The sequence below is a fragment of the Podarcis vaucheri genome, assembly GCF_965113315.1.
Source record: "Podarcis vaucheri genome assembly, chromosome: 14".
Classification (NCBI taxonomy): Eukaryota; Metazoa; Chordata; class Lepidosauria; order Squamata; family Lacertidae; genus Podarcis; species Podarcis vaucheri.
In genome coordinates, this window is record NC_138752.1 from 7262471 (window position 1) to 7280136 (window position 17666).

The window sequence follows — 17666 nt, forward strand, 5'->3', positions numbered from 1 at the left end:
TTGGGGCCTGTAGTCCCCGCGCGCCTCCCTCTGCCGCTGCGCCTGGCAGAGGTGAACTACCGCTCCCAGGGTTCGTCCGGGCCCCGCGGGAATGCGCAGGCGCAGTGCTCGCCTCCGCCTTTCCGGCTGCTTGTTTGTTGTTCTGGCGAAGGAAGGAGGCGGCGGCGGCGGCGGCGGCCGTGACAGCAGCAGCAGCGGGAGCAGCCCGGCCCGAGCGCGCCTCACCTTCCCCGGCCTCTGCCTCCCCTGAGCTCCTCGCCCTCAGGGGGCCGGGCTCGCTCAGGTAGGCCGGCCGGGAAGGTCTCCTCGCCATCGGGCACCTGCGCCCTTTGCCCAGCCAGGCCCCCGAGAGGCCTCGGGAGGGGACGGGCGGGTCTACTCGGGAGGAAGCGGGCTTCGGAAGGCTGCCTCCCCGCGAGACGCTCGGGAAACGCTTCCTGCTGCAGGCCTCGCCGCCTTCGGGACAAGCCGCACTTTGCAGTTCAGGGGTTTCCAAACATAGCTGTCAACTTTCAGATTTGAAGATAAGGGATCAGCAGCCTCGAAAATAAGGGATCAGCAGCCTCACCTGTCCCGGGGACAGTCTACGGGATATCTAACAATCCGGGATAGCAGCGGGAAGCGGCGCTGGAATAACGGAATTTCCCGCTATAAAAAAGGGAAGGTTGACAGCTATGTTTCCAAAGCAGAGGCACCTTTGGATTAGTGGCTGGTTGGCCCTTCGCTGAACTGGAACTTTTGAGAATAGCACAGAGCTGCGCAATTATTTCGCTCCCTGAGTGCAACTACTCCGAAGCCTCCCCTTGGCGCAGGTGGATGACAACTTGGCACCTTCCGGGGAAGGCGAGGCTGCAGCAGCATCCCCTGCCTGTCCTTCTCTCAGCTGCTGCAGGGGGCTCTTGGGATTCCCAGGCTGGCCCCGGAGAGTGTTCTGCTCTGTGACAGCTGACTCAGGAGAGGCGCTGCTGGTTCTTGACCAGTGCCTGGATGCAGTGGTGGGCTGGGTGAATCCTGACAAGGCAGTTGCTATGGGAATTGGTTGCCTGCCCAATGAATTGCCCCTTAAGGAGCACATGTGTCATCTAGGTGGACTCTTAGATGCAGCGTTGGTGATGGAGGCTCATGTTGCTTCCATGGCTAGGAGTGCCTATTGGCTAGCCATTCCTGTGGTCCATGCATTGGTCTTATCAGATTAGTTTGTTTATGGCCATGTGCTTTATTTGGGGCTGTATTTGGGCTTTGTTTGGAAAGTGAAGCTGGTGCAGAATGCAGCAACAAAGTTGGTGAGTGGGGTAGCTAGCTGCAAATGTATAGCAGTTCTAAAGGAGGAGCATTGGAGGCCATTTAACTACTGAGTCAGGTTCAAGACACATGTGTTGGCTTAGGACCTAGGTATTTTCTGAGCCCTTCCCTCACAGATTTAGCTGACACCAACCCTGATAAATTTCAGGCAATTTAGTAAAGACATTTTTATTTGCTTCGGCATTTGGTTAATTGATTGAAGGAGATGTTGCAGTTCTGTGACATCATTTTGATTTATTGTTATGGTTTGGGTTGGGGGTTTTTTAGATTGCTGTATCATTTTATGTTGTATCTTGCTTTAGGATTGATTTTAATGTAGATCAAGCACCTAAATGAAATAAGTAGTACACTTGTAACTAGATGTACTTTGATGGGAAGCTAACATTCCTCATGACCTCTGGTCAGAGGGTGTGATGGACAACATGGGGAAATTAGTTTCTTTCTTCCTAGGAGAAAGCCCCAAAACAGAATCCTAATCAGCGAACAGCCCTGCCATATTTTAGACATTTCCCCATTAATTTAAAAGATTTTTTCTAAAAATTGCCAAAGGTGGCTGCCTGAATCACTATTAAAACAATGCAACAATTTAAAAGCTAAACCGTAAGGAGTATAAAACAGTAAGATAAATCATTATCTGTACAAACTAGAGTGTTTCTTGGTGGGGTGTAATTATAGCATCCCTGCAAATCAGTTTCTGGAAGCTGCTAGCCCACCTCCCACAAATCCCTGTGTTAAGATATTTGTGTTTTAGAAGGGAATGACTTTCATGGCTGGTTACCTGGAATAACTTCTCCCTTGCTGCTAAGGCAGCTAGCTAATCAAGTGGCTTTAGAAGTACAAGTTGTACAAATAAAAAAAATACAGAGCGATCAATAGCAGCCATTGTGTGCAAGATTGATAATCAGTTAACATCCTTTAATGTTAAAAAGATATAATGGCTCCTCTTGTTGACTTGCTGTCTGTTTTAATACTCTGCACAAGAATGACTATTCCACCTAACTTCATTGCCCTGGGACTACTTTGCATCTGTTTCCATAGGTATAAGACAAGCCCCTTAGAAGTGGAGGAAGGTGCAAGGCAATGTCTTTCTGCAGAGTGATGCCACTAGCGCTGAGCTCCCTGTTGCCTTCTAAGCAGGGAGGTGGACAGAAACCAGCCATAAGCCCTGAAACAGAGAGGGGCTGAGCTGACTTGGGATTTGTTGGTTCCCAAGTAGAACCTACTGATTTGCTTCTACTTTCTGCCCTAGGTGGCAAGAGTGGGCAGGCTGTGGGTGTGGTGGTGGCCCTGTCACTTTGGTTAAGCTCTGCTGCTGCCCAGCTGAGGTTTGGTTTGCAGCTGTATCCGGGAGTAAGCAAACAGGGGAGGTCAGCATGCATAGGGTTGGGCTGCCCCCATTTTAAACTCCGGAGCTGAGGGATGACAGAAAAACCTGTTATGTGAAGTAAGGCTTTCAGCAGATTTCATTAGCACTGGGCTGTGGTTGGAGTTTGAAAGAGCTAATATTCTGCCTGTATCCAAGAAAGATCAAATTGCTGAAGGTAGTGGAGCTGTTAGGTTATTTTCAGTGGCAGATAAGGCTTAGAATAATAAATGTTAAAGTGGACGTTGGGATAGGTTCACTGTGGGTGGAATAAAAGATCAGTGCGTTTCTGGAGAAAGGGAATGTACTACACTCAGTCCCATGGAATTTCAACTTCCTACTCTTCGAAAACCCATTCCATATAGAGTTGTCTGCAACAGGCTCTCCTGTCAAGGATGAACTCGCCATCTGCACCAAGGGCTAGCAAGGAACTGTTTGGCCAAGTCCTTGCAAACTCCAAACTGGAGAGTCTCCACTGTGCAGGGCATAGACAGTTATGAGAAATGAGCTGCCCCTCAGGTAGCTGGTCCAGCATTGCTGACCTCCAGGTTCCTGGGAGCACAAGTTTAAAACCACTGCTCTAGTCAGCTTAGATTTTAGCAAAGCGTTTGCTGATAACTATTATTTAAACAGGAAAAAAGATACTGGTGAAAAGACAGAGAAGCTGCAGAGTCTGTGGCTAGATGCTGTGAATACAGGAAAGCATGCCACTGGCTGAGAGCAGAATTGGGCACCCTGAGCACATCAGCTGCATTTGTCAAAAGAAAGGAGGTGCCTTCCAACCCGTCTGGCTAGTGTGTGGCCAAAGACCCGAGGAAGTGAATGGCTGGATGGGAAAGAAGTAGCTAGCCAAGTTTTTCAGGGATCAGTCTAGGAGCCTGTTTTAGTCAGTATTTTTCCTTCGAAGAAAAGGGGGAGGAGTGTCCCTCTGATATTTGCATGTACCTAGCAAAGAAGTGTAGTTAATACAGACAAGGCATTGTTCCTTAGGGAATGTTACAGAGCAAACTGGGTGATCTTCTGAACTACCAAGTGACATTCAGCTGTGTCTAGCATCAGGTTATGTGTTTGTGGGTAAACAGTGACTGTTTTTACTACTGGTTGCAAAATAGCAAAGGAGGAAAGTGTGCTTGAGTACTAGTTCATCACAAAACATCTGGGAGCTGCTCAGATGTGACAAGGCAAAGTTTTGGATATATCAAGTGAGGCATTTCTAGTTAAGTTAATGAAATATTGGCTCCCTTCTACGAGCTATTGATGAAGCAGTAGTTCCCCACCCTGTCCCTTTCAGAAAGGGTGAGTTGAAGCTGCAGCAAATGGAGAGAAGATCAGTTAATGATCAGAGGAATTGAGAATTTCTCTTCAGAGTCTAAGGAGGTGATACAGCAACATTCACATCTTTCTCTCAAGTAGGATAAGGCAATCAGTGGCTACCAGTCATGATGGTTGTGGACCACATTTTTGGAGACCGTTTCTGGATCATCACGTTGTGTTTATGTGGAATTCCTATAATGTGCATCTGTTTTGCCATTGTGAGAATAGGACGGGCCTTTGGCCCTTCTTACATACTTAGAAAGGCAAGCAGAGAGAGGCAGTATGTCTGTTTTTGGTACTGGAAAAGGAAGAGGCAAAGGTTCAGCTGGCCCTCTTGCATTCTGCCCTTCTTCCCTAGTTAAATTTTGCTTCATGTTCAGCATATGGTAGGTGGCCATATTTAGAAAAAAATTCTCTTTGAGTTAGATCAGAAATGGCCCTAGAGACTCTTAGGCTGCTTGCCTTGTTTGCCAGCTATGGGGAGTGTCTTCAACGTGGGCACGTTTGTGCAGTGCCCCTGCATTGTCCACATGGCTTGGATTGGGTCAGGTGAATATGGACAAGAAGTTAAGGTTGGATTAAATCACCTTTGCTCCCCACTCTGTGATCCCTCGAATGCCATGGACTGGCTCTTTCTAGATTCTGTTTGCAGTGGTGAAGTTTGAAATGTATTTGAACAGAGATCCCCATTTAGAGTCAAGTTGGCTAATCCTTTCAGGTGCCACATTTGTACTGTTCTCTGTTCTCTGTTTTTGTTTTTTGCTTTCAGCACCTGTCAAAATGTCTGAAAACTCCAGTGACAGTGATTCATCTTGTGGCTGGACGGTCATCAATCATGAGGTACTCTATGGCGGTGTATTTTAAGTGGGGCTGGTGGTGATTTGCCCTTAGACATTTCAAGCTCATCCTACAAATTTCCTTCAATAGCTGTTACTTTGGACTCAATGAAGGACGAGTCCACTATGCATTTTTCTGCAGTTTTCAGCTAAGACACCAAGAAATGAGTTGATTTCTATAGGACACATAGTTGAATCAAGCAAACCTCACAACAGAGCCCAGTAGCAGGGAAGAGCACTGATGGAGTCAATCCCATTATCTTAGACAGGGCAAAGGAGAAGTCTAGATACTTCCATAACCTCAGGGCCACTGCAGCAAAATTAGATAAATGAGAGCAGTCAGGATTTGAGTTTGATCTAAACTTGAATGTGCTTCAGTAGATTATGCTCCACTGGTTTAAGGTTTCCTGATAACCTTGAAGTAATTTCTTGTATGACTTAAAGCCCCCTGAAGATAATCTGGGAGAGATGCATGTTTGAGACCCTGGAAAAGTGCTGCTATTCAGAGTAGCCAAGGCATTGAGCTGGATGGACTGAGAGATGCAGTGTGCAGCCCTTTGGGCTCACAGGAGCCTTTAGCCATTTATTTTGTTTGTTATCACCAGGTGAGCACCTCTCGTTTCACTTGAGAGCTCCTTCTTTTCTTTTTCATTTAGGGCTCTGATGGTGAGGCTGTGGCATCTGAATATGAAGCTTTAAGTGGTCATGTGGAGCCGGCCTTGGATGAATCTCTATCTCTCGCACAAGGTGATGATGGGCAAGAGCAGCCCATCGACATGCAAGGTAAGCCTTAGCCACAACTATGCCACCTGCAACCCCGTGTGCAGTGACGACTCGACTGCTTCGGTCGTGAGCTTGGGAACACTTGCTGAACTTGAAGATGAATCTGATAACCAGGACATGTCAGTAAGGGCAAGTGAGCCTGGGGAGCTGCCTTATACAGAGACAGCAGGCCTTTGTACAGCCCAGTATAATGACTGGAAGGTTTCAAACAGGAGACTTTTCCCAGCGCTACTTGGAGGTGCTGCCTGGGATTAAATTTGTAACCTGTGTGCAAAGCAGATGCTCAGTCATTAACTAACAGCAAACATAGAAGCTGGGGCAAAATGACCTTGGATTGTGCCATTGTTAATACAGGTATATTCACGTCTTTCACCCAGGGAGCTCAAAGTGGCATACCTGGTTCTCCCTCTCTGCATTTTATCCTCACAACAACCCTGTGAGGTACGTTACGCTGGGAGTCTGACTGGCACAAGGTCACCCAGTAAGCTTTGTGGCTGCATGGAGATTTGAACCCTGGTTTTCCAGAGCCTAGTTTGGCACACTGACCAGTACACCACACTGTATCTCTTAACAAAAAGCTAGTTAAGGCTGAGGAGGTCATGTAGAGATACACTGGAGGGACAAGCTGTTATAGAGAATGGAGATGCATTTGCCATAAGAAGGTGTGATGGCGCAGAGAGCCAGTGCTGTGAGGGAGCAAGCAGACCAAGCCACTTCAACACTCTGATGGTACTCTGCGCTGTCACCACGTGTGTTTTTTATTTCCTGCCTGCCTCCACTGATCAGCCCTTTCACCTCCGTAATGTCTTTGCTGTCCCAGTGAACTCACTGTACAGTGGTACCTCGGGTTACAGACGCTTCAGGTTACAGGAAAGCCCCATTAGCTAAAGTGGTGCTTCAGGTTAAGAACAGACGAATTAAGTTTGTAACCTGAGGTACCACTGTACTGGCTGGGGGGGAGTGGGGGAGGCATTTAGGCGTAAAGTGACAGCCAGGGCATCCAACTAAAGTTAAACCAAAACAAATTTACCGTATTTTTCGCTCGATAACACGCACCTGACCGTAACACACACACAGTTTTTAGAGGAGGAAAACAAGAAAAAAAAATTCTGAATGAAACAGTGGATGTATCATTTTTGTGCTTCATGCTGTGGCCACAGACATGTGATTTGACGGTGAGTTTGGGGTAGCCCAATGCAAAAATCCTGAGAATCCATGTGGATCTGTGCTTTGTAACCACATTTTTGCACCACTGCAGCCCCAGACAACAGTGGGTGCATGGTTTTTTTGGTGCAGGCTGCAGCCATGGACATGCTATGTGATCTGATGGTGAATTTGGGGTGAACCAATGCAAAGATCCTGTGGATCCATGCTTTGTAACCATGTTTTAAGTGGGGAGGGAAGGAAAAACATAGAAGGGACAAGGAGCATGAGAGGGATGTGCGGAGAAGCAGCTGGCTAAGAATGCAGGAGAGGGGTTTAACAGGAGGGAGGAAAGGAAGGCAAAAGTCCCACCCACCCAACCAAGCAAGCCCCCCCCTCTCTCCTCTCTCTCTCTCTCTCCCCCCCCCCCACCTGCATGTTTTCCGGCTGCCTGGAATGCTTCCCTGGACGCAGCAGCAGCATCGGAGCACGGAGAGGAATTAGAAGGAAGGACGCAATCCTTTCCTTTCCCCTCTGCTTGCCAGGAGGGGAGGGAAGGGGCTTTCCCTGCTCTTTGTTCCATTTGAGCAAACAGCAACCGAAACAGAACAGGGTGGGCAGTAAGACCCTGAGGCAGAATGCAGGAAAGCAGCAGCTTCCTCTTTTCAGGCGTCCCTCCTCCCGTGACGGGGCGATATGATTTTTGCCTGATTTTTGCCCCTGCACTCGGGACAGTCAGCTCCAAGGACCACACATTCGCTCAATAACACGCACAGACATTTCCCCTTAGTTTTTAGGAGAAAAAATCTGCGTGTTATAGAGGGACGCACCGAACCATAGGAGGGGGAGAACAGGAAAAAAAGATTTTTTTTCTTGTTCTCCCCCTCTAAAATAAGGTGCGTTCTGTGCGTTCAAGGTGCGTTCACCCGAATCCTCTGGAGTCCTACGGGAGTTCCCGCTGGGCTCTTGAGGCTTTGGGTTCCTTTTGACCTGCTCTTTGGGGCTGGCGGGGGGGGGGAGCGCTGCTTTCCCCCACCGCCAGCCCCAAAGACCAGGTCGGGGAACAGCGGGAAGGCAGCGCTCCGCCTCCCCGCTGTCCCTCGAACTTGTGGGGCTGGCAGTGGGGAGAAGCACTGCTTTCCCCAACGCCAGCCTCCAAACCAGGTCGGGTTTGGAGGCTGCTATCTGCAAGCCTTGGGAGCCGGGCAGGAACTCCCGCCGAGCTCCCAAGGCTTGCGGATATCTGCCTGAAGCTGGGGGCGCGCTGCACAGCGCTCCCCGGGCTTTGGGCTGCAGGCTGCTATCCGCAAGCCTTCGGAGCACGGCAGGCACTCCCGCCGTACTCCGAAGGCTTGCGGATAGCTTCCTGAAGCCTGGAGAGCGAGAGGGGTCGGTGCGCACCAACCCCTCTCGCTCTCCAGGCTTCAGCGAAAGCCTGCATTCGCTTCATAGGATTCACACACATTTCCCCTTCATTTTTGGAGGGGAAAAAGTGCGTCCTATAGAGCGAAAAATATGGTACATTTTACTAAATGCTATTTCTAGGAGGAACTCTCCAGATTTTAAATCAGTTCAGTAGTTAACTCCAAAAGCATTTGGGATGCAAAAAGGACATGGAAAATGCATCCATCTCAATCTCGCCTAGGTTGCTTTTCTACTAAAGCAAAAACCTTGCACTTGCAGGAGCAGTAGAGTCACATGGACTCACTCTGAATTGAGTAATGCTACACTTTTCAAATTGGATGGAAGCTTGCTTGTGGGGTGTGTCCAAATAATGTGTGATTGTCAACGTTGTGGGTCCTTTTGGACCTAGAGGATTGTCGGGCGGGACCGCCTGTACATTAAACTGCAGTATTTCACATAAAACAGCAGTATATCTCTGGATCCCAGACAATATAGGTACATGGATTTGAAACCAGCTGTGGGAGCACACTTTGTACTGTGGACACAGCTTGCTTCTAGTTTAGTCCCCTTCCTCCTTCCTTCTGAGTACAGTGCTACCTCAGGCTACAGACGCTTCAGGTTACAGATGCTTCAGGTTACAGACTCTGCTAACCCAGAAATAGTATCTCGGGTTAAGAACTTTGCTTCAGGATGAGAACAAAAATTGTGCTCTGGTGGCACGGCGGCAGCGGGCGGCCCCATTAGCTAAAGTGGTACCTCAGGTTAAGAACAGTTTCAAATTAAGAACGGACCTCCTGAGGTACCACTGTATTACTAGGGGAACATGGAGGAGGGAGGAGGAGGAGGAAGAAGCTGACCGCCAGGGCTATCATTGGACTAGCTATTAGTAAAGTGGTGGGCAGGAGGGGGCTGGCTTATGGCAATCTGAGGTTGGTAGGGCAATGCCCCATTTGTTCTTGTGAACTCGCATCCATGGGCTCTCAGACCAGCCTCTTCTGATATATAGCTCTCTTTATCTTCAAAACTCCTCAGCCATCCTCCTCTCCTCCGCTTGCCAGCTTCACTTGCATACCATGTTCTCATTCTCCACTCCCATCACTGCTACCTACATATTAGTGTGTGGTATTTGTGGAAGCCGCCCAGAGTGGCTGGGGAAACCCAGCCAGATGGGCAGGGTACAAATTAATAATAATAATAATAATAATAATAATAATAATAAGTTATCATCTGGATAACTTAATGGTTTGATGGGGGGAGTGGAGTTTTGCAGTTTCTTTTTCGCCCAATGTTCTCCACCCCATTTCAGTTTCCTGGCCTGACCTTTTCTACCTTCTGGCAAGAATTGCCTCTAAGCCTAAAGGAGCAGTTTTGCAACCAAGACAAACACAAGGCAGCCAAGAGTCTTCTTGTAACTGTTCGCAGCCTAGGAGTGTGGAATAAACTCCCTGCCATTGTTCTGCAAGCAAACCCAGGGAAGGTTTGTTTCTTTGTTTAAGGAAGAATTTGCAATGCTTACAGAATGGATACCTAATTTGTCTACAGGGTGTTGTCTTTCTTTTCTCTTTTCTTTTCTTTTCTTTTCTTTTCTTTTCTTTTCTTTCCTTTCCTTTCCTTTCCTTTCCTTTCCTTTCCTTCCTTCCTTCCTTCCTTCTTTCTTTCTTTCTTTCTTTCTTTCTTTCCTTCCTTCCTTCCTTCCTTCCTTCCTTCCTTCCTTCCTTCCTTCTCTTTCTCTCTCTCTCTCCCTCCCTCTCTCTGAGATAAGTGTAGTATTTGCCTGTTTATCTTATATGTGCTCAACTTCTATTTTTGTAGCTGGATTTGGCCAAGTTGATGTGTCATCCATGATAGTTCAAAGTCATTCTACCTCAGAGGCCACCAAGCCAATTCCGGAGGAGGTACGTTATAGTTCTATGAAGCACACAAGCATAAGAAAGAATGGAGCCCCACCAACCCCCGCTGGCCGAACATGAGAGAGGGGAATATTCACCTTAGGGTTTGCTGCTAACTTGCAAGCCCAGCACCTGCTGCTGACTCTTTTGGGCTAGTTTGATGGGAACTTGAGTCCCAAGCAAGGGCATGTAACCCTCAGGTAGCTTTTTAGAAAAATAGCTTCCTTATATAACATCATAATGATTTAGTAAAAGTTCGTTGCATTAGAGTTATTTATTTATTGAACCCATATGCTGCTTTTCTAGAATAGTTTTTCTCAAAAGAAGTTTACAAAAAATATTTTTTCATATTAAAGGAGGGATGCAGAAGGGAAAACAACAACTAAACGGCTAGCTCTCCATATGTAATCTTTGCTGATTCTTTTCTGAGATATACCTTGAAATGTACAAGCAAACATGGGTTATTGTGTTTTTTTGATGTGAAGAATTCCCCCGCACCACAAAAAAGCTGCAATGTAGATGTTCCAAAACACTTGGAAGACAATATAGATTCCACAGGTGAGAAAAATGCTTTATCCTGTGTGACACCTGTCATTTTACATTACATCTAAGGATGAAAAAGAGAAAGTGACAGATGAAAGCTCCTGTGTGGGGGCAATTAGCGATGACTCTGACATTGTGACACTCGAGACACCGAGAGTAGAAGAAATTGGAAGCCCAGAAGAAGAAGCTGAATCTGTGCCTGCTGATGAGGCCGTTCCTGCCCCTGAAGATTTTAACATGGGCTCCTCTTCGAGCAGCCAGTACACCTTCTGCCAGCCAGAAACAGGTAGGCAACGTCTCTTGCACCTTGTAGGCCAGACTTGGCCAGAAAAAGAGGCAGCAGGTAGTGCCAGGCTCTGCAGGCTTCACGAATCAACTGACCACCTTTCCTGCTGCCAGTCAGGTTAAGGAAATAAGTTTCAGGAGCAGCCCATGAATGAGTCAGCAGTGGCTTGAGCAGCCTCACTTTCATTCCCCAAACTGTGGTATCATATATGGCCTTTCTCTTCAAAGAAACTGATTTTGCACCATACTGATGGATCAAGTGATTAATTCTTGGCACAGTCCATTTAATTCAGTTAACAGTATGGGAGATCATGATACCACTTGCAAGAGACAGATAACATGGGGGCCAGTCAAAGAAAGCTCATTCCTAGCTAAGCTTTCCCTCCAGCTTCCATTCATATGTGCTGGTGTTGTTTGTTCTGGTGGTTTTTTTATATAACCCCCCTCCCCTGCTGGTTTGGTACCAGGAGTGTCTGCTGAAGTGGTTGGTGGCCTTTGAAGCTGCAGCCCCATCTTTAAATACAACAACATGAAGAAAATCTCTTTCCAAACCACACCTAAGCTACACAGGGGGAAAACGAAGCAGAAAAAGTGCCCCGGCAGAGCCCTGCATGATTTCTGTTAGGGGGGAAAGATCTTTAAATAATGGAAGCTGTCTAGTTTCACCTTGGCCTGGATGTGAGGTTAGGCTCTTTTCAAGTGTTAATACTTTGCCTGTTCAGCCTTTTCTAAGCAAATTTGCTATCTGGCCTCTATCACCTCTTCAAGTCCCGTGCCTTTTCTAATCACTGCAAATTTAGAAATGAAATGCTAGAATTGCCTGCCTGTTCATCAGATGCAGTTGGCTGATCTTATTCCCAAGGGATGTTGGGATTCCCAGGACTGAAGTCTCGTTAGGTAAGCCACCCTCCCCCAACATGGTGCCCTTCATACCGTATTTTTCGCCCCATAAGACGCACTTTTTCCCCTCCAAAAATGAAGGGGAAATCGGGGTGCGTCTTATGGGGCGAATGCCTGCAAGCCTCGCGCGCCCGGCAGGAGGTCCCACCGGGTGCGCGAGGCTTGGGGCGGCAGCCTGTCGCCCGAAGCACGGGGAGCCCTCGGGAGGGCTCCCCCTGCTTCGGGCGAGTGTCTGCAAGCCTCGCGCACCCGGCAGGAGGTCCCACCGGGTGCGCGAGGCTTGGGGCGGCAGCGGACTGCTTGCGCGCACCTAGAAGCTTGGGGCCGGCTGAGCTCAGCCCGCCCCAAGCTTCTAGGTGCGCGCAAGCAGTCCGCTGCCGCCCCAAGCCTCGCGCACTCGGTGGGACCTCCTGCCGGGTGCGCGAGGCTTGGGGCGGCAGCGGACTGCTTGCGCGCACCTAGAAGCTTGGGGCCAGGTGCGCGCAAGCAGTCCGCTGCCGCCCCAAGCCTTGCGCACCCGGCGGGACCTCCTGCCGGGTGCGCGAGGCTTGGGGCGGCAGCGGACTGCTTGCGCGCACCTAGAAGCTTGGGGCGCGCTGAGCTCAGCACGCCCCAAGCTCCTGGTGTAGCGCAACGATCCGCTAGCCCTGGGAGAGCCCCGCGGCTCTCCCAAGGCTAGCGGACTGCTTGCGCGCACGCAGAAGCTTGGGGCGCGCTGAGCTCAGCACGTCCCAAGCTCCTGGTGTAGCGCAGGGGTCCGCTAGCCCTGGGAGAGGCGCCCGGCTCTCCCACACTAGCGGAGACCTTGCCGGCACACAGAAGCTTGGGGCGCGCTGAGCTCCGCACGCCCCAAGCTCCTGGTGTAGCGCAGCGCACCTGGGGGGGAAATAATTTTTTTTCCCTTTATTTCCCCCCCAAAAATCTAGGTGCGTCTTATGGGCCGGTGCGTCTTATGGGGCGAAAAATACGGTATGTTTGGGATGCTGCCACCGTCAGCCCCAGCACCACATGGGGCTGCTGGAATGTTAGGAGATGTACTTCAAGCATCTGTAGGGCACCACGTTGGGGTGCTGCAAGGGAAATGCTTTCACCCAGCAAGGTAGTTTTGCCTGTGTGACTGTCTCTTCTGAGACTTCCCCAGCAGCCATCTAAACATTAACAGAATGTGCTTGACAATCTTAAAGTGTTCATAATACTGTTTCCCAGGATCCGGCCATGTGCCTCTATTTAAAATCTACCCAGAGAAGAAGCGGTTTGTACAGGGGCATGTCAGAGACTGGACTGAGTGTGTGCACATTGCAGGGCCTTCAGAGTCAGAGTCTGAAAATCTTGAGTCTGGGAGAGTCTGGGCCTAGGGACCACCCCCAGCTGCTGACAGGACAGCTGCTCTTGGGGCCAGGGGTTTCACATGTACCAGAAAAGAAGACTTGGAAACCCTAATGTCTAATTTGCTTTTGGTGATCAAGGTGTCATGTACCTATGCTTTCCATCTGCTCCCACCCTAGCCAAATTGCTTTGTGGTCCTGTGTTGCATTTTCCTTTTAGTCAGCGGTTAAAATCTCTTCTTTCTGTTATATATATATACATACAAAAGCCAGTTGGCTGGAGAAGCTCCGGAAGATCCCAGAGTGTATCAGTGGATGGGGTGAGCAGCTAAAGCAGCAAATGGCCGGCAAGGTCCCTTTCCAAGGTGGCCAACTGCTTGTGCCTGGTGTGAGCTGTGGCTTGTGGTGTGGCATCTTGTCTGCTTGTGTGGTGGGGACAGCAGTTTCAGGAGCTAGCTCAAGTTGTTGCTTGCTGGTGGCAGGGTCAGGAAAAGCAAAGACAAATGTGGAGGGGGCAGGGAAAGGGAGGAAACAGTAGAGGGGGAATCCATTTGGCTTATTTTGGGAAGCCCTCTGCATTTTGAATCTGGGAAGCTCTTCTCCAGGGACAGCTGTAAGAACAAGCCTATACCCCCTAACTCAACTAAAATGTGTGCCATTAAATGCAATAATCTATTACAATATTTATAGATTAATCTAATGCGTCAGGTTGTTCCTCTTCTTTCTGGCTTGCTCTTGACATGCTGCTTTGCATCACTGGCCTGTTGGTGATGTGCTTGAATGTTGAGTGAACTGTATGCCTTAGAACTGGCAGGAATCTTAAACTTGTAAGTTACTAGGGGGAAAGCCCTTTGGGTTGTCAGCAGGGAGGAGGGCTATTTCTGGTCCTTCAGCCACAGTAACCCCCTTCCATTTGCTCCATGGCCACCTGAATGACCATCCTGTCACTTACAGATAGGTAGCCGTGTTGGTCTGCCATAGTCAAAATAAAAAAATTCCTTCCAGTAGCACCTTAAAGACCAACTAAGTTAGTTCTTGGTGTGCATGCACACGAAAGCTCATACCAAGAACTAACTTAGTTGGTCTTTAAGGTGCTACTGGAAGGAATTTTTTTATTTCATCCTGTCACTGGTTTCTCATAGTGGGTGCCCCCCCCCATGATCTGAGGCCATGTGGCCTTGGCATGAGCCAATCTTTACCTTACAATCCTGTTTGGACAGATGTGTGCATTTGCGTTGGGGCGTGTATGATGTTTTCAGTTGCAATGTAGATGGAATGGATAAAAAGACCATTTACGCAGGCCCCCTACTCCTAAAAATGCACTCACACCCTTCCTCCCAGGACTCAACCCACATGATTCAGCTGTTGATCTACTGATCACTGCAGCACGGAACCTACAGTGCAGCCAAGTTCTTGGTCACTTGAGCACAACAACTGAGCCCCACTGCTGGCAAAGCAGTCCCAGGGGTGGATGGGGGCAAGAAGATTCCTCCTGGGCTTCTGCTTTTTCAGAAACCCCAAAGCCAAGTTTTGTCAGAATTTTAAAGACCCCAACACCTTTAAGAAATATAATGGTATTTATATAAATATTTTCTCGCCTCTCTGAGAGGGAACAAGGATGTCATTCTCTGTACACAACTGAGGGAAGGAAGAGGGTTTCCTCAGAACTAGCGGTCTGTGGGTGAGGACATGGCTGAAGGGGAAGCTCCTCCCCTGCCACAAGGGACACACCTTAGCAGGCTCCAATCTTCTCCTAGGATGGAGAGAACAATACTCCATGTGTCAGGATAGGAGGCTGCACATTCCTTGCTGGCAGCATAAAGGATTGTGGGTTTGCTTTTCAGTCTTTCTGCCTCGTCCCAGTGGCGAAGAATCAAGCAGCGACGAAACCAGCAATCGTTCCAGTCCCACCCTGAGGCGACGACGTGCGAAGAAGAAGTTGGTCTCAAGTTCTGAATCAGAGGATGTGCCACCTCTCGAACAGGAGACCGAACAGGCCAAAGAGCATTCGCACAAACATCAGTTCAGTAGTGGCCTTAACAGGTGCATTATCCTGGCATTGGTGATTGCAGTCAGCATGGGCTTCGGGCATTTTTATGGTGAGTACATGAATCCTCTTCATTGAACTAATAAGAAATACGTTTTTAAACCAGTGGCATTTCCTCACAGGGTGCCGTAAAGACCAGATCCTTACTTGCCCTATCCCCTGCAGGCCAAATTTGAGAAGTGGGCAGCCCCACACACCTGACATCGCAATGATTGTCAGGACTTCAAAGCAGTTAAGAGAGTTGTCGGCATATGGAACTTAGTTTGAGGACATTTACCATATTTTTCGCCCTATAGGATGCACTTTTCCCCCTCCAAAAATGAAGGGGAAATGTGTGTGCGTCCTATGGGGCGAATGCAGGCTTTCGCTGAAGCCTGGAGAGCGAGAGGGGTTGGTGCGCACCGACCCCTCTCGCTCTCCAGGCTTCAGGAAGCTATCCGCTAGCCGTGGGAGCCCGCGGGAGTTCCCACCGGGCTCCCTAGGCTTGCGGATAGCAGCCTGCATCCCGAAGCCTGTGGCGTGCTGAGAAGTGCCCGGGCTTCAGGCAGATATCTGCAAGCCTGGGGAGCCTGCAGGAGTTCCCGCTGGGCTCCCAAGGCTTGCGGATAGCAGCCTGTTCTGGGGTCGGGGGAAGCTCGGGCTTCCCCCGCCCCAGCCCCACGCCTGGGGGGGAATTTTTTCCCTCTTTATTCCCCCCCCCCAAAAAAACTAGGTGCGCCCTATGGGCCAGTGCGCCCTATAGGGCGAAAAATATGGTACATTCACATCTTAACAAGCAAAAATCCCTACTTGGACTTGCAAGTGCCCAGGTTGTGCCTTCAGACCAGTCGCCTAACTTGCAGGGTCCTTGTGTGGAAATTCTCTTGCACATTGTCCTCAGCTGCTGGGTGGGAAAGTGGGATATAACAGAGACTGACAATATGGATGAAAAGAGATGTGATTCTTACAGCTGGAGTGTGTGTGTGCATGTTCTCCCTGCCTCCCTGTCTGCAAGCTGAGGGAGACGTCTCAGTTAACTGAGGCTCCAAGGCAGGATGGATGACTTGTGATTTGGCCCATTCCACTGACACACTCTTGCTTTGTCTGTGTGTGAGTTTGAAATTTAGTTATAAAATCCCGTCACTGATCCCCTGCCTGTGTTTTGTGGTTTCTGCTGTTTATCCCAAACATAGTAACCAGTCATCTAAAATAGAAAAAGTCCTGTGTGGAAAACTCCTTTAGTTGATGACCCAGATTCCTGATGTTCTGTTCTAGTAATACCATTTTTAATGGTGTGTAAAAAGAGACTAAAGATTCTTGACTGAGTTATAAAGCATTTAGTAGAACAACCTTGGAGCAAAACTTAACACCTATCCATTATTTTGTCCTCAGGGAAATATGAAGGTAAGAGGCTTGGTTGGAATGTGTTGCTGTGAAACAGAGGCCCAACGGCCTTTTCTCTCACCTTCTCACTCTGACATGCTTTTTGACTGTGGATGCTCTAGCACAGGGGTAGGCAACCTAAGGCCCGTGGGCCGGATGCGGCCCAATCACCCTCTCTGGGTTATTTCTGTTGCATAGAAATTCTTTCATTCCCCCTCCCCAAAAAAAATATAGTCCAGCCCACCACATGGTGGTGGACTGGCCCATGGCTGAAAAAGGTTGCTGACCCCTGCTCTAGCAGATTAACCTTGTTTTCCACTGGGGGGCATCATTGCAGGCTCTTGGACTTGGGCTATTCAGTCCAGCTCCTACATTGGGAAACATTTTTTCATGACTTTCTGGTTCTTTGGCGGTAGCATGCACATTTTGATGTCAACACTGGAATTCCTGGATGGGAAGTGTTTGTGTGCTGCTTGTATAGGAGAATCAAATTAGCCTTTTGTTTCCTGAGAAGGTAAATGTGTCCGCTGGGCCAGTAGTTTGTGCTCAGGCACTTAACAAAAAATTTCTGTGGGCTTGTGTGGATTCCAAGCATCCTGTTGCTGCTGCCACCCCTTGTACCTTTTCCATGATGCTTAAGGCCAGGGTCCTTCCCCCTCCTGGGTGGACCTGCCCTTCATTGTTTGCAGTTGGTTTGTGCTCAGAAGGCAGGACTTTGAAGCAGCCTCCTCTGCTCTCCTCCTTAGTCACTAACACAGGCCTGGGGAGGATTTGTGGTCCTCTGGCTGATTCCAACCACTGGCATGCTGGCTCTTGGTGTTCAGCAACATCTAGAGGGCACCAGCTTCCCTTTGCCCTGCTCTCATGTCACTGAGTGAGCATTTGTGACATGATATTGCATGATATAGATTTGCATGTAGTTGTTTTCATGTTATTTGTACTGATCGTAGTACTTCATACGTTTCACCTTTTCAGAGAGGAACATATGTTACGGGCCTTCTTTGTCCAAATTGATGCAGCTATTGTAACAGATGTTCTAAGGAGGCCTGACCTGGATTTGCCCCTCTGATTTTGCTGTTTTGCTAATACAGGTTAATGTGCAGCTGCGCACAGGGATACACTGGGGCTTTGTGAGTGTTCAGAGCCCCATCAGTCTGTTCCTTTAATGAT

At 48.8% G+C, this 17666-nt stretch overlaps 1 protein-coding gene across 1 annotated transcript in view; it reads left to right on the forward strand.

The window, feature by feature from the left end:
- The window catches only part of CCPG1 (cell cycle progression 1), a 21262-nt gene continuing 3596 nt past the window's right edge, over nucleotides 1-17666 (forward strand). Inside the window, exons 1-7 of the mRNA XM_082198933.1 lie at nucleotides 1-283; nucleotides 4749-4819; nucleotides 5472-5598; nucleotides 9958-10040; nucleotides 10647-10863; nucleotides 13357-13407; nucleotides 14932-15186. Of these exons, the coding sequence (XP_082055059.1) occupies nucleotides 4760-4819; nucleotides 5472-5598; nucleotides 9958-10040; nucleotides 10647-10863; nucleotides 13357-13407; nucleotides 14932-15186 (793 nt within the window). The 5' untranslated portion in view covers nucleotides 1-283; nucleotides 4749-4759. The remainder of the gene's footprint in view (nucleotides 284-4748; nucleotides 4820-5471; nucleotides 5599-9957; nucleotides 10041-10646; nucleotides 10864-13356; nucleotides 13408-14931; nucleotides 15187-17666) is intronic.